The 23,085-nt window shown below is 40.9% G+C and overlaps 2 protein-coding genes across 2 annotated transcripts; one reads left to right on the top strand and one right to left on the bottom strand.

The window, feature by feature from the left end:
• The first annotated feature begins 1,841 nt into the window (after positions 1-1,841).
• On the top strand, positions 1,842-12,196 carry LOC117541164 (tripartite motif-containing protein 65-like). The gene is made up of 2 exons (XM_034208295.1): positions 1,842-2,674; positions 11,460-12,196. Exon 1 carries the CDS (start codon positions 1,861-1,863, stop codon positions 2,470-2,472), a length of 612 nt encoding a protein of 203 aa, XP_034064186.1. The 5' UTR covers positions 1,842-1,860; the 3' UTR covers positions 2,473-2,674; positions 11,460-12,196.
• An 8,793-nt stretch (positions 12,197-20,989) lies between these two features.
• LOC117541147 (tripartite motif-containing protein 16-like) lies at positions 20,990-22,363 on the bottom strand. Its single transcript, XM_034208273.1, has one exon. It carries the CDS (start codon positions 22,361-22,363, stop codon positions 20,990-20,992), a length of 1,374 nt encoding a protein of 457 aa, XP_034064164.1.
• Between the last annotated feature and the right edge of the window lie 722 nt (positions 22,364-23,085).

Raw genomic sequence — 23,085 nt, forward strand, 5'->3', positions numbered from 1 at the left:
CGGCCTTAATGCCATTCATTCAGAAATGTTCAAAACTCAGCTGATATGTTTTTAATAAAGTAGAAACCCAGCTGATTTCTATTATCAGTTTCTCATGCATCTTTTTATTACAACCAAGAAATAATTAACTACTAGTATTTCAAACTTGAGATTAAACATGATTACATAAAGACATATAGTGAATGTTTTGTTAAGCAAGGGGGAATACACGTTTCGCAATTATGCCACATCAAGGTGGAACGCTCTTCCCACAACTGTAAAGGAAAGTAAAACTATACTTACCTTCAAAACCTCTCTTAAAGAGCACCTTCGGGGGAGAGCATTGCAAAACTGGCCCCGGTAATGGTACAAATCTCAACCTGTCGTTCAATGGACAGCTACCCCCCCATCTATGTATATACTCGCATTTTAGACTCTGTTACTAACTGTATATCTGTAGACTTGGTATGTCTTAAATGTCCGGTTAGGATGTATTAGAAGAAAATCTAAAATGTAAATTGTAAATAAGCCATCTGTATGTCAAATATGTCTTAAATGATATGATGAATTGGAAATGGGGGACCCTGATGTAAACAAGACGAAAGTCTTTCTCTGGTCTGCATCTCCTAAAGGCCCTGTCACACTGTCCCGAAATTGACACCCGATGGACACACGATAAAGGAAATGTTCAAATTCGGCTGTGATCGTAGCAACATCGGGCCATTCGTGAGGGCATCTTAAGCCATCGTATGACCGCCGGTGGAGTTTCTCAGGCTCCGGCAGCAACTTCGTGAGCGGCAACTTCGTAAGGCATCGTGAGGGCATCTTGTCAAATCGTGTCATCTTCGTGTTATCATCGGTGCATTCACCCTCACTCTGATCGGGGCGAATGCCCGATGGCACCGATGATAACAAGATGCCCTCACGATGGCCTTACGAAGGGCACAATTGACACACGAATTCAACACGAAAATGAACCTTCGCAAGGTCCTTCGGCAATTTTTTGGCATGCCAAAGATTTTGCCACCGCTCACGAAGTTGCTGCCGGAGCCTGAGAAACTCCACCGGCGGTCATACGAAGGCTTAAGATGCCCTCACGAATGGCCAGATGTTGCTACGATCACAGCCGAATTTGAACATTTCCTTTATCGTGTGTCCATCGGGTTGTTTTATTGCACAACAAAATCATGTAAATATATTATGTAAATAACCCAATTTGTGTTCTGTGAAACTAAAAAGGATATAATATATTATTTTGAAGGAGAGTTGACAGGAAGTTGTTGTTGTTATGGAAACAACATTACGGAGAAAACGTAATATTTTCTACATATAACGACGGATAAAGTAAAGAACAAAGTCTGAAGATATCAGTACAGTATCATAGTACTGTAACATAATTGTTTTTGGTACTTTCATTGCAGTTGTATGTCTTAAATGTAATGTAAATGTTGCCTTCGTGTGTGGTTCGGGGCCATCTTCGTGCGAAATTCACAATTCCATATTCGTGTGTCCATCGGGTGTCAATTTCGGGACAGTGTGACAGGGCCTTTAACAATTGTATGTTTTGAGCTGTACTGTACTGTACCCAATATACAAGCTGTTAATAAACTTTCAATCAATCAATCAATCATGATGTAAAAGATAAGATGTACTTCCCCTTTAAGAGAAACTGTTCTAAAATGTACGAAGGCTTGATGACTCCTCCCCCTTCTTCCTCACTGATATGCAGGTGTGAAGATAGGTGTGACCAACGGGTAGGGCTGGAGATTGGTAGAACATCAGCCAATGAAAAGGGACAAGAGCATCAGAGTTTGTATTTAAACCAGAGCAAGGACTCATCTGTTCTCAGAAACTCTCTCTCAGTTACTGCTACGAGGGGAGATGGCACAGAGAAGATCTCAGCTGGACCTAGACTCCATTTCCTGTTGGATATGTCTGGATGTGATGAAAGATCCAGTCACTATTCCCTGTGGACACAGCTACTGCATGGACTGTATTACAAACTATTGGGATGGAGAGGAACAGAAGAAAAAGAAGAGCTGTCCTCAGTGTAGGAAGGCCTTCACACCCAGATCTGCTCTGGTGAAAAACACCATGTTATCATTCCTGGTGGAGCAGCTGAACAGGACTGAACTCCTTACTCTCAAAAGGTCTCGGGCGCAGAAAGAGATCAATGTGAGTCTACAGAAAACCCAGCAGAGGATGCAGGACAGAAAGGAAGAGGTGAAGCCGCTTCAAGAGGAAGAGGATGCTATCAACTGCTCTGCTGATAAAGCACTGGAGGAAAGTGAGAAGATCTTCACTGAGCTGATCCGTCTCCTGGAGAAAAGAAGATCAGAAGTGAAGCAGCAGATCAAAACTGAGCACGAAACTGAAATAAGTCGAGTCAGAGATCTTCGGAGGAATCTGGAGAAGGAGATCTCTGAGCTGAAGAACACAGAAACTGAGCTGAAAGAGATCTCAAGCAGTACATTTCACCGTGGGTTTTTTTAAACCTACAACTCACTGACACCTCTCAGTGAATCTAGAAACTCATCCAGCATCAAAACCCATCCTCTGAGATACTTTGAGGATGTGACAGCAGCCGTGACAGAAGTGAGAGATCTACTACAGGGCGCTCTGAGGTCAGACATCTCTCTGACTTTGAGTAAAGTGGACGTGAAACCAGAGCCCAAAACCAGAGCTGAAGTCTCATGTTGAGATCTTCATATGAAGTGAATACTTAAAACGAAAGTTAATTGAGATCATGGTATGAAGTGAATACTTAAAAAACGAAAGTTAATTATAAATCATACATGATCAATCATATTCTTGTATAAACCCATAATGAGAATGCTTCTTGACGGTTTTTGAATATGTATCTATGCTTACAATTTTTTCTGTTGCTATTTTGATAACTTTGCGTTTTGAAAAGAGGGTGTTGTGAGTTTTCATAGTATGTTTAATACTTAAAAACGAAAGTTAGTTATAATCAATTATATTCTTGTATAACCCACAATGAAAATGCTTCATATTTTAGGTTTTCTATAGTTACAGTATAAACAAAACAAAGTGGGTTGTTTAGGTTGAGTTTTCTTCCTCTCCTCTGGCAGCAGTCCACAGAGGGGGGGGCTTCACACTAAGGGGAGAAACATTAGAGGCCAAAGAGAGTTCATGTCCTTTTTACCTCATATGAAAGGGTGTCTTATCCCATAACAGCTGTGGAACATGTCGGGACATGTTTAGCCTTGTACATTAGTGCGCAGGCGCAGTTTTCAACTGAATTGGGTGAAGAGGAGGAGTTTGTTTTTTTGGGTTTAGGATCCAGTTTTTTTAGCATAAAGGGACTGGTTTTTTGAGAGAGCGCGAGAGAGGGGGGGTGACCCCTGGTAGACTCTCTCCGGGTAGGCTGTGTGCTTCAGAGCTGGGTTAATAGCTCTCGGTAAGGTCCTTCTAGACGGGGTAAATATCTCTCGAATTTATTGGTTGTTGGCTGAGTGGAATGATTTGATGAGAGAAAGTGTTTGAAAATTATAAATACCGCGACCTGTAAGGACCTTCCTTCGAATTTTGCGGACAGGAATGGGTTTTTGAGTGTTAATCCGCCGTCTGTGTCGGAAAAAGTGTATGAAAACTGATGTGAATAAATGGGTGAATGAAAAGTTGAATGCGCTTTTTATTGTCACCGGTCTTTTTACGAGGAAATACCTCTAAATTCTATCGGGAGAATTTTAAAATGTCACAACTGAAATGGGCAGTTGAAATTAAAACATTTTGGTAATAAATGTAAGACTGTGAATTAAAGTTTCATTTGAACATGATCACAGCACGGTGTTTTTGTTAGTATGATTATAATGTTGTGAGAGAGAAGGTAAAAACCCTGTATTAGTTTGGACCTATTTTTCTTCAAATAAACTGAATCCCACCTGTTGGATTGGGATCCTTTAAAAGACACCTGTGCCCTCCTCTCCTGCGTCAAAGGTAAGATTGCACCCTGCCACACACACTTAGGTAGGAGCACACTCCATTTACTGATATCAAAATCCTTCGGGATCGCTTAAACAGATTAAAAAAGAGTTGTCTGAATTGAAACAGCAGTTAATTGAAACCTTGGTTCTTCGGGAAGTTAGTAGAGGTGAGATCTTGCTGACGTTGGTGGATCTGAGCCACGCAGCAAACTTACATAGACTCAATAATCTTCGGAAAGGTCAATTAGGAGGTCAGAATAATTTGCCGGAATAAATTATCAGGACCTCTCAATACTCTAAACATGGCGCCCAACGTGGGGCTCTGTGAAAAATAATACTTTTACAGAGTCAAAATACAAGAACCAAAACGACCTAGTGAAAAAAGTCGATGAATACAAATCAGCGAAATACAGGCTGAAAGTCTTGTTAAAATACCTACCCCAAATCCTAGAATATATATAATTAAACCTGAAAGTGTAGTAATTTAAGTTAATACTATTGCACCGGACTGAGGGTTATATTATATCGGATATAGCTGTCTGATTAAAGAAGCTAAAGAAGGTTCATTTTCCCCTAGTCAAATTGAGAAGCCTGTGGTCCCTTTAACACAGGTTTAGGTGGCTAAAGTGAAGTCAGCCGTAGGAGCACTGCTCAGTACTTGTCCAATTACTTTGAAACTTATAGGTAGGACTTGACCAAGAGCTGCGGTTTGAACTGTTGCGTTAAAACATAACGTGGGGAAGAGTTAATAGGAGATTTAATAAAGATAAACATAGGTCTAAAGGTACCTATGCTGTTTAAAAAATTCGAAGCTCGGTAAATAAAACTCTTAGCTGAGGTACCCGCATGTACTAACTGAATCCAGAAAGAGAACTTAGAACCAAGTGACGGTATAGTCGGACTGTACACCCGTCGAGAGTAAAGCCTAGGAACTTGCATGTGTATAAAAGAGTGAACTTGAACCCTTTAAATACATTTTTGTGTTGTTTTTTAAAACAAACAAACAAAAATAAATGGCGGACGAGGTTAGAACGCAGTTTTTAATGACTCGGAGCCAACCACACAGGGGGGATACACAGAAGCAAAATCCGGAGCTTCTGCCCGCCCTGGTCAGCTTAGCCCAGACCCACGGGCGTACCGCGACCAAAATACTTTCCTGTCAGACTACCGTTTGACAGAGAGCAACAAGCAGGTGGTATAATGTTTGAGACCCTATCTCCACCATACAGGGATAAAAGCTCAAAAAATGCCATTTAGGAGTATCCCATCTACTACTCCTAGAAAGAAAAAAAAAAAAAAACCCACATTGTTAGACATGATATTCAGGAAAAAGGAATGTTGGAAATAAATAATGTCAAATATTGAAAATCTTAAACTGGATCAACAAACCATGTTAATAAACCCTGCTAATAGGAAGCTAAAACATGCAGGAGAAATAGCAGTAGCTCTGGCAAAGAGAATAGGTCCTAGCATGCAATAACAGTGTGATAATATGATAAGGACTATTAAACTGTCAGAAGGCGATGTGGTGATCAGATGACCCACAAATAACGGTTGTTTTGAATGTACTTTTAAGAAAAAACCTATGTGGGAACTATCAGCAGATATCAAGTCCCAAAAATATCTTCAAAACTAATATGAGAAAGTTTTTGCGAAGCTAAAGCTCAAATACTTTACCAAAATCAACTAAACTATTTACTTTTGACCCCTGTTTGGGAATGGGATTTTCCGTTACACAACGGAAAACTCAATTCAAGCCTTAAAGAACGCTTTAAAGACAAGTCAGGGAGAGTTAAATGTGGTGCTATTTTTCTCATGAAGGAGAATGCACTTTTGGAAAAAAGGTTTCCTCTTTTCTCTGCTCCCGAGGTGCTGCAGAAACACGCAGCACACGGGGTCAAAGACAGGCGTGACCTCTGGAGGGGAAGAAAATTTGAGCAGACCACGAAAGACCATTAAAAGTTTTATGGCCTCAGCACAGAGGAAGATCTGGAGATTTTAAGGAACTCTCCCAAAGCAGGCTACCCACCCCCACCCAGCACAAGGGAAATAGTGTTCCTCTCACCAATGAATAAATCAACTCTTTACCAAGTCGGATCTAAAATAGACATAGCTCCAGTTGTTAAGAAAAGAGGGAGATTCAAAAAATTATCTTAACACCAGAACAATAATATCAAATATCATAAACCAAAATAGTATGTTGAGACCCATTCTCAGAAACTAACAATGTGGAGATAAGGAACCAGGGTGATAGAAAATCTGTGTTATTCATGTCCATGACTTGATCAGGAACAGAGGGAAAATTATCACCTGAAGAGAAGCATCTTGCACTTGCATTAAAAATGTATCCAGCCCTGAGGGAAATGTCTCAAGGTACCAAAATGTGCATATACACTCTTTATTTTTAAATATCTGAAGCTACTAAACAAACTGTTTAGGGAGCAAAAACAATGATGAGTAGATGAAGAAAATAGAAGATGATAATGTCTGATCCAGATGTGGGGTGCAGAGGACCACAGGAAGTAAGCCACAAAGGGAAACATTGAAACCCGAACAGAAAACCACTACTCCACAGATAACACTGTTTACAGAGGGGAGTTTGCGAAAAGGTGACCAAGCAGCCACTTGGGCCTTTATAATGAAAACTAATTCAGGTGAAGTACTTTGCAAGAAAAAGGGTGCAATACCAGGTACAGCCTGCTGAGGAAAAGGCCATTTGTTGAAGGACTTCCTTTTGCTAAAAAAGGAAAAATAGCACACATCCGTATTATTACTGATAGTGATTATTATTAAAAAGCGGGTAAAGAAGAGCTTAATAATTGGAAACAAAGGCAGTTCAAAAATGTGAAAGGTGAAGCGCTGACACCTGCCCATCTATTGAGGGTCTTATTGCAGAGTTAAAGGCAGGCATGTAGAATGGAATCATGTCTGTAGCCATATAGATAAGATATAATTTAACTATCAGGGTAATAGAGAAGTTTTACCTTGCTTAAAGCACGGGACGAGTTAACCACCTGACTGCCATATTCCCTAGAATATGGAAAAAGGGTGGAAGCATTCACGTACCACCTGAAGAAGCTCCTCAGGTTGTGCGTGAATTACACAGCAGTTTAGGCCATGTGGGCCTATTTCAGATGAGAAAATATTGTCTCCACAATAAAATCCTCTTACCAAAACTGCGATTGCACCTACAACACACATGGTCAACATGTCTTCAATGTGTAGAGGTGGATGGGTTTAAGAAAGTTCATCCTGAGCATCTTAAAATAATAGAGGAAGGACCACTAACCATTTTTAGTGCTGACATAAGCAGGTCCTTTTCTGACCCGCACTCCCAGTGGGAATAAGTATTTCCTTGTGACCTTTGATAACTGGAGGGAGTCATAAACATGTTTATCCTCTGACCAGAGCAACTGGAACACAGTGTCTGCTAAAATGGCGGAACATATAAGTATTTTTCCTAAAAACTGAGGAAATAGGAATGAATAATGTCACTCACTTTAAAAATGAGAAAGTTTTTGTCACCCTTGCAGGATAAAGGGAATCACACCTATCTGGTCTTTACCATATAAGTATCAGGCATTAGAGCAGCCAAAGAGTGGAGTATAAAAAACTGTAAAACAAATTGGGACATTCCAATCAATTTGACAAGGCTGAATATATTTCTATATGTATGGAAAAGCTACCTAGGGCAAAGGTCAGGTCATATCTAACTATCACACCTTTTCCGTTTAAATTCAGAAATCGTGTATGGGTGACCAGAAAGGGGCAAAGTCCAGAGAAGGGTTAGCTTAAAACTAAATCAGAAGGTTTGGATACAGTGAAGTCAATTTTCTGGGAAAGTAGTTTCACTCCAGAAGAGAGGACCGGTTCACCCGAGCCAACTGAGTTTAGAATCCAGATAGGAATATGACTGCGGCCTACCCATCCACTGTTGATGCTATCAGTCTCACATCACATGACATGTTTTGCACACACACGTGGCAGTTAATGTGCTTTCTTCCACAGGAGAGGATGGCTTTTTGTGGGATCTTCCCGCAATAAGTTAGAATTTGTCTTGGTAAATTCTGTACCAAGGGATATTTTATAGAGCAAAAGAGGGAATTTAAATCTGAGTAACAAGCAATAGCTCCAATGCAAAGGATTTAGCAGTAGAACTGTTAGAATCTATAGTGAATTATGCAAAGGAAGATGGCAAGACGAAACTCTGTCTATTAGGATATGGATCATTAGAGCTTGAATGGAGAATACCTCAGTATCAAAGAGGAAATGGAAAATAACCTTTATATTATTTTTCTCATTGTTTTTTAACTTTACACTATTAGTTTTCTTTCCAGTTATTTTTAATTGATATACGCTTACACCCTAAAAAGAGTATTCATTTAAATTTGATTTTTTTTGAGCACATCTCTCCTTCTTTTTTGCTGGTTCTCACACAGCATGAAGGTGTAGGGCTGTCAGGTCGTTAAACTGATAAGAGTAAATTATGGCCCAGTGCTTTCTGCCATTAGAGGCCAACTGAGTAAGAGGAGAAATAATCACCTTGCTGTGTATAGAAATTACAGAGCAATATGGAATACACGACCCTCTTGAGAAAACCCTTGGGGAAGTTTTTATTTTAACTGAAACAACTTTTTATGGATCAGAGAAATGATTTAAACTTGATTTTAGCTATATTGTTGAGATTAATACCTCAGCAATCTACCAAGAGGATTTGAACCTGCCTAGCGGGGAAACTTCAGTCACAGTGCCTCAAGTGAAGCTAAGTAGACTCCTGGACCCAGGAAACCTGTGCAGAAGGACCGGAAGGGGCAAGCGGTGAAAAGGAGGAGACTCGTAAGAGAAAAAAGTGATCTGATTCAGAGGTCTCCCCGGGTGCCCAAGCCAAAAAGATGTCCTTGCTGTCAATAGACATTCCAGAGGAACATGGAGTACCAGACCCCTTGGAAGGATTCCTGGGGGAAATTGTTTCAATTGAAACAATTATTAATGGATCAGCGGCTGAGTCACCTATGACCCCGCCAGAGAAGGAGGATGATTCTTCCAGCTCTGTGGGACAGGCTGCATCTCTACCCGCTGAGCCACTCAGATCGCAGTGGATTTCCCAGGAAAGGATGACGACTACCTGATAACTGCATGGTCAGATATCAGACGCCAGGTAGCAGCAACCCTACCTACCCCCTGCCACTGGTCCACTTCACCATCTCCAACCCGGCGACTTCGTGCTGGTCAAGGACTTCCGGAGAAAGAGCTGGAAATCCAACCGTTGGCAAGGTCCCTACCAGGTGCTCCTCATCACCCAGACAGCGGTCAAGGTCACCGAGAGAGCCACGTGGGTCCACGCCAGCCACTGCAAGGTCGTAGTCACAGGCCAGGAGAGACGGTAGAAACAGACGACAACAAGTGATGTGTCCTAGTCACCAACGAAAGACGACAACAAGTACCACCAGCACCACACTGGCACCACATACACCTAATCTCACACTGCACACACAGGATGTCATGAGCCAGTGCCAGCTAAGCTGTTTCATATGCCTCTGGTTCCTCGTTTGTGCTATCATTGTGTGGGGACTCATTGACCTTGTCACAAAGTCATGAGCGATTATTTACGAGGTCTAAAAAATCCATAACAACTGTCGACCGAGTTATCTGGTTTTCGTTTGGAGATGTCGTCCAGCGAAAAACTGCAACCCCTCCATGGTCAGGGTCAAGGATATACATCAGATAGCAACATGGATTTAGGAGTCTACAACAGATGGGCCCCTCGCCCAAGGACATTCCTGTACGGTACTATGTTTTCGGTGTTTTTTCACACCAGGTTCATCAAAAGGTCGTCCTGATTACACATACTGAAGAACTTTTCATGATATTGATGCGTGGAGTTTTACGGATGTAATATGTATGTGTTTTTACGATTTTATCTGTTGCTATTTGATAACTTTGCGTTTGAAAAGAGGGTGTTGAGATCTTCATATGAAGTGAATACTTAAAACGAAAGTTAATTGAGATCATGGTATGAAGTGAATACTTAAAAAACGAAAGTTAATTATAAATCATACATGATCAATCATATTCTTGTATAAACCCATAATGAGAATGCTTCTTGACGGTTTTTGAATATGTATCTATGCTTACAATTTTTTCTGTTGCTATTTTGATAACTTTGCGTTTTGAAAAGAGGGTGTTGTGAGTTTTCATAGTATGTTTAATACTTAAAAACGAAAGTTAGTTATAATCAAATATAATCAATTATATTCTTGTATAACCCACAATAAAAATGCTTCATATTTTAGGTTTTTCTATAGTTACAGTATAAACAAAACAAAGTGGGTTGTTTAGGTTGAGTTTTCTTCCTCTCCTCTGGCAGCAGTCCACAGGGAGGGGGGGCTTCACACTAAGGGGAGAAACATTAGAGGCCAAAGAGAGTTCATGTCCTTTTTACCTCATATGAAAGGGTGTCTTATCCCATAACAGCTGTGGAACATGTCGGGACATGTTTAGCCTTGTACATTAGTGCGCAGGCGCAGTTTTCAACTGAATTGGGTGAAGAGGAGGAGTTTGTTTTTTTGGGTTTAGGATCCAGTTTTTTTAGCATAAAGGGACTGGTTTTTTGAGAGAGCGCGAGAGAGGGGGGGTGACCCCTGGTAGACTCTCTCCGGGTAGGCTGTGTGCTTCAGAGCTGGGTTAATAGCTCTCGGTAAGGTCCTTCTAGACGGGGTAAATATCTCTCGAATTTATTGGTTGTTGGCTGAGTGGAATGATTTGATGAGAGAAAGTGTTTGAAAATTATAAATACCCGCGACCTGTAAGGACCTTCCTTCGAATTTTGCGGACAGGAATGGGTTTTTGAGTGTTAATCCGCCGTCTGTGTCGGAAAAAAGTGTATGAAAACTGAAGTGAATAAATGGGTGAATGAAAAGTTGAATGCGCTTTTTATTGTCACCCGGTCTTTTACGAGGAAATACCTCTAAATTCTATCGGGAGAATTTTAAAATGTCACAACTGAAATGGGCAGTTGAAATTAAAACATTTTGGTAATAAATGTAAGACTGTGAATTAAAGTTTCATTTGAACATGATCACAGCACGGTGTTTTTGTTAGTATGATTATAATGTTGTGAGAGAGAAGGTAAAAACCCTGTATTAGTTTGGACCTATTTTTCTTCAAATAAACTGAATCCCACCTGTTGGATTGGGATCCTTTAAAAGACACCTGTGCCCTCCTCTCCTGCGTCAAAGGTAAGATTGCACCCTGCCACACACACTTAGGTAGGAGCACACTCCATTTACTGATATCAAAATCCTTCGGGATCGCTTAAACAGATTAAAAAAGAGTTGTCTGAATTGAAACAGCAGTTAATTGAAACCTTGGTTCTTCGGGAAGTTAGTAGAGGTGAGATCTTGCTGACGTTGGTGGATCTGAGCCAAGCAGCAAACTTACATAGACTCAATAATCTTCGGAAAGGTCAATTAGGAGGTCAGAATAATTTGCCGGAATAAATTATCAGGACCTCTCAATACTCTAAACACTCAGGATATTCAGATGTAATCACACTTAAAGCAAACACAACCAACTGTCTGTTCTCAGAGGGGTACGGAGAAGAAACGGATATATAGATATATATATATACAGATTTATATTTGTCCCCCTGACAGATTGATTGGATGTTCATACTCTGTAGAAGTTGTAGGCTTCCTTACAATCCTGCAGATTAAATCGACTGAAGTCATTTAAAAGGACTTAAAGTGGGCTAAACGGTGTTTTCAATACTGCTGTGTCAGTGGTTCGTTGAAATCTTTTTATCTGCTTGGTAATTGTTGGATTACTTTAAGATCAAATCAAGTTTTATTTATATAGCACATTTATAAACGATTTTTGGTGGAGCCAAAGTGCTGTACATATAATAAAAATAGCCTACAGTAGAGACACTTTACAGCAAATACAACAGCACAGATTGTTCAGAATATCAGTATGAGAAAAATGACACCCTCTATCCTTAGATGCTTCTTCCTCATTATGTGTATAGCTTTGGAGACTATCATGATGACTGTTACCTCAAAGGACCTTCCTCTGCATCAAAATGTTAACAATTTGTGCTCTTAAAATGTCTAGAATTGTGTTTTAAAGCATATCTGTAGTCTGTGACCGCATGGGACGAATATCTGTACCAGAAAACCTGGTTGGTTTTCTAGTCATTTAACAGACTTCACTGATGTTTGTATGTGAACAAACTGGAGCTTTACATGACAAATAAACATTACAAAATATCATCTTTCGGTCTTTATTTTCTTACGGTGTTATTTGCTTGCAACACAAGCTTTGTAGCCTTAGTGGATAAAGAACATGTATGACCAAGACTTAAAGAAACTGGGGAAAGCTGATCATTAATAAGGGAAGGCGTAGAGAAGTTGAGTCGTGACAGAAAGCTGTCAATATAAAGTGTATAATTTCCAGTTAAAATGTATTTCCATGTTGTCAGATCAGAAGTCTTGTAAAGACCTGAATACAGAAATAAGTGAGACTCCAGTGAAAAAACTGCCATAAAGGTATATTATACATAAACAGATCTACTAAATCTTACTTACACCCAATAAAATCAATACATTTACATATGATCCTCTGGACCCTATCCCTTCAAACCTCCTTCAGACTATCGCTCCTGATATTCTACAGTTTCTCACCCATTTCATCAACACTTCTCTAACTTCTGGTCACTTTCCAAACAGTCTCAAGGAGGCAAGAGTAAATCATCTCCTAAAGAAACCCACTCTCAACCCGTCTGATGTTATAAACTACAGGCCTGTCTCTCTCCTCCCGTTCCTGTCTAAAACACTTGAACGCGCTGTCTTTAAACAACTCTCCTGCTATCTCCATCAGAACAACCTTCTGGATCCGCATCAGTCTGGTTTCAAGGCAGGTCACTCCACAGAAACTGCTCTCATTGCTGTCACTGAGGAACTGCACACGGCTAAAGCAGCCTCCCTCTCCTCTGTCGTCATCCTTTTGGACCTGTCTGCTGCATTCGACACGGTGAACCATCAGATCCTCCTACACACTCTCCAAGAACTTGGAGTTTCAGGCTCTGCACTTTCCCTCCTCACCTCATACCTCAAAGACCGTACCTACAGGGTAACTTGGAGAGGGTCCGAGTCCGACCCTTGTCAATTAACCACAGGGGTCCCTCAGGGCTCTGTTCTCGGTCCCCTCCTCTTCTCCTTGTACACAAACTCGCTCGGATCAGTCATTAGCACGCATGGTTTTTCATACCACTGCTACGCTGACGACACCCAATTAATTCTGTCCTTTCCCCGCTCAGAGACCCAGGTCGTCGCACGCATCTCTGCTTGTCTAGCTGACATCTCTCAGTGGATGTCTGCTCATCACCTCAAGCTCAACCTTGACAAGACTGAACTGCTTTTCCTTCCGGGAAAAGATTGTCCCACTCTTGACCTAACAATCAACATCGGCACCTCTGTTGTTTCCCCGACTCAGACTGCAAGGAATCTGGGTGTGACCCTAGATAACAACCTGTCCTTCATTGCAAACATCGCTGCTACATCCCACTGCTGCAGATAGACTCTTTACAACATCAGGAGAATACTGTTACGATCTCAGGCACTTAGGATGTTGGACCCAACAGAGGTAAAGTATAGTAAGATACTTTATTTTCCCATGACTGGCAAAAATGAACAAAAAGGTAACCACCAAAACTCTAGTCGAGATGACAAAAAACAGAGAACAAAAAATGAAGGTGCTCACGCAGTGAGGAATCAAAAACCGTTCATGACTACCAGGAGCATAGACCTTACCATGACAATAGACAAGACGAACTGACACTGAACACTGGGAGACAGGGGAATTTAAACACAGGGTAACTAGACACAGGTGGGAACAATCAGGGGCGGGGCTGACACTGATGAGCACAGGAGACACACAAGGAGTGACAGGTGAAAACAATCAGGAAATTAGACACACCAGGGAAACTAACGACAGACATGAAAACACAGGGAAAAGAGACCAGACAATATACAGGGAGGAAAACATGACAAGGAGAACAGAAAAACACCCACACCTAGACATAGAAACGTGACATGACATAATAATCCTGACAGATACGTCCCCAGCTGACCCAGAAAGCAACGCAGGTTCTGGTCCAGGCTTTCGTCATCTCACGCCTAGACTACTGCAACTCCCTCCTGGCTGGTCTACCTGCATGTGCCATCCGACCTCTGCAGCTCATCCAGAATGCAGCGGCTCGTCTGGTCTTCAACCTTCCTAAATTCTCCCACACCACTCCGCTCCTCCGCTCCCTTCACTGGCTTCCGGTAACTGCTAGAATCCACTTCAAGACAATGGTACTTGCGTACCATGCTGCGAATGGATCTGGCCCTTCCTACATCCAGGACATGGTTAAACTGTACACCCCAGCGCGTGCACTACGCTCTGCATCAGCCAAACGACTCGCTGCACCCGCACTGCGAGGGGGACCCAAGTTCCCATCAGCAAAAACACGTGGGTTTGCTATCCTGGCTCCAAAATGGTGGAATGAGCTCCCCATTGAAATCAGGACAGCAGATAGCTTGCACATCTTCCAGCGCAGACTGAAAACTCATCTCTTTCGACTCCACTTCGAGCGATAGAATTAAGGTATTATATACCTTGTTTTCTTCAAGGTTGTATCTTCCTGGTCGAATGTACTTATTGTAAGTCGCTTTTGGATAAAAGCGTCAGCTAAATGCAATGTAATGTAATGACCTAAACATTTTAAGAAACTGGGAAAAGAGGCTAATTATGTCTTGTTGTGTCCTGACAGACATTATAAGAAAGCAACCACAGACAGCCTTAATGACTACCGCCCCATTGCACTCACACCTGTGGTCATGAAGTGTTTTGAGAGGCTGGTGTTACATCACATAAAGGCCTGCCTTCCCCCCACCCTCGACCCACACCAGTTTGCCTACAGAGCAAATAGATCCACTGAAGACGCCATAGCCATAGCTCTCCACTCTGCACTGAGCCACCTGGAGCATCGTGGGAGCTATGTCAGATTGCTCTTTATTGACTACAGCTCAGCGTTCAACACAATCATCCCGGACATTCTAGTTTGCAAACTGTCAAACCTAGGCTTTCCCCCACCCACCTGTTCCTGGATCAAAGATGTCCTCACTAACCGCCCCCAGCGTGTGAGACTTGGCCCCCATCACTCCTCCACCCGCACTCTCAGCACCGGCTCTCCTCAGGGCTGTGTGCTGAGCCCTCTCCTGTACTCGCTCTACACCCACGACTGCAGTCCAGTCCACCCAGAGAACATCATCGTCAAGTTTGCTGACAACACCACTGTGGTGGGGCTCATCTCAGGAGGAGACGAGTCGGCCTACAGGAGTGAGGTATACTGAAGCTCTCAGCGTGGTGTTCAGTGAACAACCTGGCACTGAACCCCACAAAAACCAAAGAAATCATCGTAGACTTCAGGAGGAATACTACCGACCTCGCTCCCCTCGACATTAACGGCGAGTGTGTGGAGAGGGTCCACTCCTTCAAGTTCCTCCGCGTCCTCATCACCAACAACCTTTCTTGGAAGGACAACACCACAGCTGTCATCAAGAAGGCCCAGCAGCGTCTGCACTTCCTGAGGGTGCTCAGGAAGAACAACTTGGCCACTAAGCTGCTGGTGACCTTCTACCGCTCTACCATCGAGAGCCTATTGACATACTGCATCACAGTGTGGTACGCCAGCTGCACTGAGGCCGACAGGATGAGGCTCCAGAGAGTGGTAAAAGCAGCACAGAGGATCATCGGCTGCCCTCTCCCCTCCCTGATGGACATTTACACCTCCCGCTGCCTCAGTAGAGCCAAAAACATTGTTAAGGACAGGTTTCACCCCGGCTTTCACCTGTTCAACCTGCTGCCCTCCGGCAGGCGCTACAGGTGTATCACATCCAAAACAAACAGACTCAAAGACAGTTTTTTTCCAAGAGCCATCATTGCTCTTATCACCTGACATGTGAATCAATGTGACTCTGTACATATACATATATATCATTACTATTATTATTATTATAAATACACACTATTATTATTATTTATTACATTACAGATTTTATTTTTATACTCCTGGAAATAATTACTGCACTTTACTCTTTATTCCTTTATCCCTTATTCCTAAGTATGTATGCTGCGTGTATTGTGTTATGTTGTGATGTTTTGTTTTTGTTTTGATGGCATCCTTGAAAGGGAGAAGCATTTATCTCATTGTACATGTATAATGACATTAAACTATTCTATTCTATTCTATTAAGCAACAGATATTGTTTAAAACACTTTAGATAATGTCCATGGTTTTAGATTTAAAGCTGATGACCAGTATGTATTTCTTTCTAATGTGAAATCCTCATCATGTGAAGTCACATCATGTTGTGACTCTAATGCTTAAACTCTGTATCGTTCAGATTGACTTTTGACTACAAAGGGACAATATTTCAAAAGTAATATGTAATATAAACCTACACGATCTTTGTACCCTTAGTTGATCAAATACATTTATGAGAAAGACAGGATTCATTTGGCATGGTGTACAAATATTTACTGAATAATTGAGACTATAGGTTAAAATATATTTCCAATGTTGATCAGAAGTCTTGTAAATGTTCCAATGTGACCTGAATACAGAATTATGGAATGGCTCATGGCAGATCTTCTACTTTTACTCAAGTACAAGATCTGAGTACTTTTACTTTAACCCAAGGACAAGATCTGAGTGCTTCTACTTTAACCCAAGTACAAGATCTGAGTACTTCTACTTTAACCCAAGTACAAGATCTGAGTACTTCTACTTTTACTCAGGTACAAGATCTGAGTACTTCTACTTTAACCCAAGGACAAGATCTGAGTACTTCTACTTTAACCCAAGTACAAGATCTGAGTACTTCTACTTTAACCCAAGTACAAGATCTGAGTACTTCTACTTTAACCCAAGTACAAGATCTGAGTAATTCTACTTTTAACCAAGTACAAGACCTGAGTACTTCTACTTTAACCCAAGTACAAGATCTCAGTACTTCTACTTTAACCCAAGTACAAGATCTGAGTAATTCTACTTTTAACCAAGTACAATATCTGAGTACTTCTACTTTAACCCAAGTACAATATCTGAGTACTTCTACTTTTACTCAAGTACAAGATCTGAGTACTTCTACTTTAACCCAAGGACAAGATCTGAGTGCTTCTACTTTAACCCAAGTACAAGATCTGAGTACTTCTACTTTAACCCAAGTACAAGATCTGAGTACTTCTACTTTTACTCAGGTACAAGATCTGAGTACTTCTACATTAACCCAAGTACAAGATCTGAGTAATTCTACTTTTAACCAAGTACAAGACCTGAGTACTTCTACTTTAACCCAAGTACAAGATCTCAGTACTTCTACTTTAACCCAAGTACAAGATCTGAGTACTTCTACTTTTAACCAAGTATAATATCTGAGTACTTCTACTTTAACCCAAGTACAATATCTGAGTACTTCTACTTTTACTCAAGTACAAGATCTGAGTACTTCTACTTTAACCCAAGTACAAGATCTGAGTACTTCTACTTTAACCCAAGTACAATATCTGAGTACTTCTACGTTAACCCAAGTACAAGATCTGAGTACTTCTACTTTAACCCAAGTACAAAATCTGAGTACTTCTACTTTTACTCAAGTACAAGATCTGAGTAATTCTACTTTTAACCAAGTACAAGATCTGAGTACTTCTACTTTAACCCAAGTACAAGATCTGAGTACTTCTACTTTAACCCAAGTACAAGATCTGAGTATTTCTACTTTAACCCAAGTACAAGATCTGAGTACTTCTACTTTAACCCAAGTACAATATCTGAGTACTTCTACTTTAACCCAAGTACAAGATCTGAGTACTTCTACTTTTAACCAAGTACAAGATCTGAGTAATTCTACTTTTAACCAAGTACAAGATCTGAGTACTTCTACTTTAACCCAAGTACAAGATCTGAGTACTTCTACTTTAACCCAAGTACAAGATCTGAGTATTTCTACTTTAACCCAAGTACAAGATCTGAGTACTTCTACTTTAACCCAAGTACAAGATCTGAGTAATTCTACTTTAACCCAAGTACAAGATCTGAGTACTTCTACTTTAACCCAAGGACAAGATCTGAGTACTTCTACTTTAACCCAAGTACAAGATCTGAGTACTTCTACTTTAACCCAAGTACAAGATCTGAGTACTTCTACTTTAACCCAAGTACAAGATCTGAGTAATTCTACTTTTAACCAAGTACAAGACCTGAGTACTTCTACTTTAACCCAAGTACAAGATCTCAGTACTTCTACTTTAACCCAAGTACAAGATCTGAGTAATTCTACTTTTAACCAAGTACAATATCTGAGTACTTCTACTTTAACCCAAGTACAATATCTGAGTACTTCTACTTTTACTCAAGTACAAGATCTGAGTACTTCTACTTTAACCCAAGGACAAGATCTGAGTGCTTCTACTTTAACCCAAGTACAAGATCTGAGTACTTCTACTTTAACCCAAGTACAAGATCTGAGTACTTCTACTTTTACTCAGGTACAAGATCTGAGTACTTCTACTTTAACCCAAGGACAAGATCTGAGTACTTCTACTTTAACCCAAGTACAAGATCTGAGTATTTCTACTTTAACCCAAGTACAAGATCTGAGTACTTCTACTTTTACTCAGGTACAAGATCTGAGTACTTCTACTTTAACCCAAGGACAAGATCTGAGTACTTCTACTTTAACCCAAGTACAAGATCTGAGTAATTCTACTTTTAACCAAGTACAAGACCTGAGTACTTCTACTTTAACCCAAGTACAAGATCTCAGTACTTCTACTTTTACTCAAGTACAAGATCTGAATACTTCTACTTTAACCCAAGTACAAGATCTGAGTACTTCTACTTTAACCCAAGTACAATATCTGAGTACTTCTACTTTAACCCAAGTACAAGATCTGAGTACTTCTACTTTAACCCATGTACAAAATCTGAGTACTTCTACTTTTACTCAAGTACAAGATCTGAGTAATTCTACTTTTAACCAAGTACAAGATCTGAGTATACTTTAACCCAAGTACAAGATCTGAGTACTTCTACTTTAACCCAAGTACAAAATCTGAGTACTTCTACTTTTACTCAAGTACAAGATCTGAATACTTCTACTGTTCCAGAGCTCTCTTTACTTGAAGAAAACAAGCATTTGCAAGTGTACTTTAATCAATATGATAAATCTGCAGCACATAGGACGTTAATGGGCTGTTGGAGAGAAGCCACTTTACACTGTCTGCACAAACAGCTGTTACTCAATCAATGGGAGATGAGTAGGTGCTTCTACAGTTTGTGTGCAAAATCTATTGTGTAACATTATCAGTGTGGTCTGCAGAGGTCCTCGTTTATTTAATGGGATGATAACACTTTAAAATTGTCTTTATGTTTGTCTTTTTTTGCAAAGTAAACACTGGTTAGGCAAATATGTCAGATATTAAATACGCTAAATGGTTGTAGACTTGTCTGTTTTTGCAAAGCGCTTCAAGCAACACTGGTTAAATATGTCAGAGATACGTTACACAATTGTATTAAAACTTGTGAATAAATAAAGGAAATAGCCTAAAGTGAAATGCCATCCAAAGTCAACACTGTTTTACCAACAGGGATTGCAAACAAATTAAAATAACATTCAACTATAACTTCTCACTTTAAGGACATTTTACTCATTAGTGGTACATTAAAAAACACCTTGAGGCTGCAATATTAAATGATGATGACACACTTGTGTAAATAGAAAACACAGGGCACAAGAAGATATTTTTACAATGTGGTGTTTATTTAGCCACACACACACGCACACACACACACACACACACACACACACGCACACACGTCAGTGAAATGACTGAAGAGCAGATGAGTGTCCCATGCAGTCACAGAGAAACAACTACACAAAATGCTTAAAACGTACTTCTTTACATTTTGAGGCAGATAAATGTCCGTTTAGGTCAAAGGAGCTGTGGTAACCTCCACAGTTAAACACAGACAGGAGGAAGTAGCATCTACTGACCAGAAGGTGGTGCTAGAGAACCGTATAATATTTGCTTTGAGAAGACTCAGAAAAGTGACCGCAAGTTGACATCTCTCTACACGTTGATGGACACCAATAAGATGTGATAATATGCTGGAGTCCCAGTGGAGCAAAGCATGTATAATTATTCCTCTGTTATACATTATGGTTTAACCCTGGGTGCGTACAGAAAACCATATCTGAGCTTCACTCTTCTTACAACAATCAATCATAAAACAACTAAAGGAACTCTATGCAAGTTCACAGAACTCAGGTAAGAAACACCTACATCAAAACATACTTTGTGACATTTTAAGAGAAGTTTATTTTCATTTTGATGCAGAGAAATGTTGGTTTTAGTAACACCATAACTCAGGAGTTAACAGTAGCATCTTAATACGATGAAACATGTACCAAACTGATGAGAAAAATTCAACGAAAAACCCAACATAAGTAGTCAGTCTTAAAAACAGAGTGTAACCCATTGTGCTTGTAAATGACCTCAGTCTATGTGAGTTTACAGAACAGTAGGGAACACCTACATAAAACGCATCAAAACAAACACCGTCATGACCTGTGCTAGATAGCTAAACATAGACAGGAGGAAGTAGCATCTAAAGACGATCAAACAGATGAGAAGATTTTAAAGAACCACCGACATAACGAGTCAGTATTAAAACCACACATGTTAGTTTACAGAACTCAATGTTTTCTACAGAACCGTAAGAAACACCTACATAAAATGCATCAAAACATACTTCTTGATTTGATAAGAACAGTTTGTTTTCATTTCGATGCAGAGAAATGACCCCATAGGTAAAATGACCCCATAGGTAAAATGACCCCATAGGTAAAATGACCCCATAGGTAAACATAGACGGGAGGAAGTAGCATCTAAAGATTATCAAACATTTACCAAACTGATGATATCAAAGTAACGAGTCATATTAAAACCACAGTCCCTCAAAGGCCTTCATGTAGCTTAATGAACTCTATATATTCTGCTGAAGCGTAACGAAGCCCCACTCCGGCGTACAGAGGCTCCGTGAAGGTGGTCTGGACTTTGTGGACCGGGATCATTTTTCCATCGATGATGCTGTAGTAGATCAGAACACCTGCACTGTGATCCAGGTAAACTCCGATCCTGGAGGAGAGCGGACCTGAGACGGCAGTGGATTCACCTTTGTGCCATAAGGCGAAATAAATAGTGCCACAATGCAATGACCACGACTTGTCGCTGTGTCCGAAAAGAGCCGGATCCTGGTGCCCTTTCCTCTCGTTGCTCTTGTAAGCGAGGCTGAAGCACACCTGAAGGCCTTTCCACTCCATCTCCAGGTAACAGCGTCCAGTCAGAGCCTCTCCGCTCAGGGCCTGGGTGTGAACATCGAATCTGTCGGGGTGACAAAAGTACATCTGCTGTCGCTCCGTGGCTGTTGCCTTTCTGTTCCCCTCAGATAACAACAGCCGTCTGTTTGCTGTGTTTGGATCCAGAGTGATAACACGGGACAATTGGATGAACTCAGCCCTGGATCTGGGCTCTGGTTTGGGCAGTAACATGTCCACTTCACTCAAAGCCAGAGCGATTCCATACACACCCTCCTTCACAATGTCCAGAAGTTTATTCAGGTATTTTGTCACGGATGCTGTCACTACGTCAAAGTATCTCAGAGGACGGGGTTTGATGCACGATGTGTCTGTAGATCCACTGAGAGGTGGCAGGGAGTTGTAGATGTGTCTAAGCTGGTTGAGATCCTCTTCCTGTGAGAGTTTTTTCAGCTCAGCATCTCTGCTCTTCAGCTCAGAGATCTCCTTCTCCAGCTTCTTCTGAAAAGCTCTGACCTGATTTCCTTCAGTTTCCTGTTGGTCTCTGATCCGCTCCTTCATAATAGATCTCATGGTCACCATGGCCGTGAGCAACTCTCTATATTTTTCCTCACTGTGCTCCACTGCTTTATTAGCAGAACAGTTGATAGCCTTCTCTTCCTCTTCAAGCAGCTTCACATATTTCTCTCTGTCCTCGATCCTCTTCTGAATGTTCTGTCGACTCACCTCCAGCTCCTTCTGTGTTTCAGTCCTCTCAACATCCAGGAGTCCAGTCTTCTTCAGCTGCTCCACCAGGAATGCTAACATGGTGTCTTTAACCAGGTCAGGTCTGGGTGCGAAGGCCTTCCTACACTGAGGACAGCTCTCCTTCTGTTTCTCTCCATCCCAGTAGTTTGTAATACAGTCCATGCAGTAGCTGTGTCCACAGGGAATAGTGACCGGATCCTTCATCACATCCAGACATATCGAACAGGAAATGGAGTCCAGGTCCAGCTGAGCTCCTTTCTGGGACATTTCTCCTCGTTGCAGTAACTGCGAGAGAGTTTCTGAGATCAGAGATGTAGTGTGCGCTGACTCAAAAACAAACACGGGGCCTTTACTTCCCTCTCATTGGCTGATCTGCACCAATGGGTGTTCAGAGCGAGAGGAAGAGGGCGGAGTTATCAAACGTGCACTCGTTTCAGAAGGCTTTCTCTTAAAGGGGCAGTTCATCTTTATTATGAGAGAAGATCAAATACTCTATTGATCTACATTCGGGATTTATTTTCGTAACAGTAGCATAGATAAGGCATTGCACATACATTTGAAGTAAATACAAAAATAATGCAATTGGCCCTTATAGTGTATATTTGATAGACAGACAGAGATTATTTTGGAAAGCTGTGTTGTCGAGCCTTACACATGTTGGCTAATTTTTAAAGCAGTTCCTCTGGAAAACAAACGTTGCTTTAAAGTGACTTTTTAGATGCTCTTAAATTGCCAGTAACAATTAGACAGGGATTTTTGCCAGTTTGTGGAAAAATCAAGTTCATAATAAGGCGAAATGTGAAATCGGACATGGAGTTATTGTATTATACAGAAACTACGGTGGCCCTGAAGTGCAAGACACCACAGCATTTCACAAAACACCACAGTATTTCACATTGGACGGAAAGGGTATTCCTTTAGGGAGAACACTTCTTGTTTGTGATTAGACAGAGCAAGCCATAGAAGCACTGCTGTGATTGGTTGTTTTT

This window comes from Gymnodraco acuticeps, unplaced genomic scaffold (assembly GCF_902827175.1).
Source record: "Gymnodraco acuticeps unplaced genomic scaffold, fGymAcu1.1, whole genome shotgun sequence".
NCBI lineage: Eukaryota > Metazoa > Chordata > Actinopteri > Perciformes > Bathydraconidae > Gymnodraco > Gymnodraco acuticeps.

Excerpts from the sequence above, each read along its gene's own strand:
- LOC117541147 (XM_034208273.1), bottom strand. The coding sequence starts at position 22,363 with ATGTCCCAGAAAGGAGCTCAGCTGGACCTGGACTCCATTTCCTGTTCG.
- LOC117541164 (XM_034208295.1), top strand. The coding sequence starts at position 1,861 with ATGGCACAGAGAAGATCTCAGCTGGACCTAGACTCCATTTCCTGTTGG.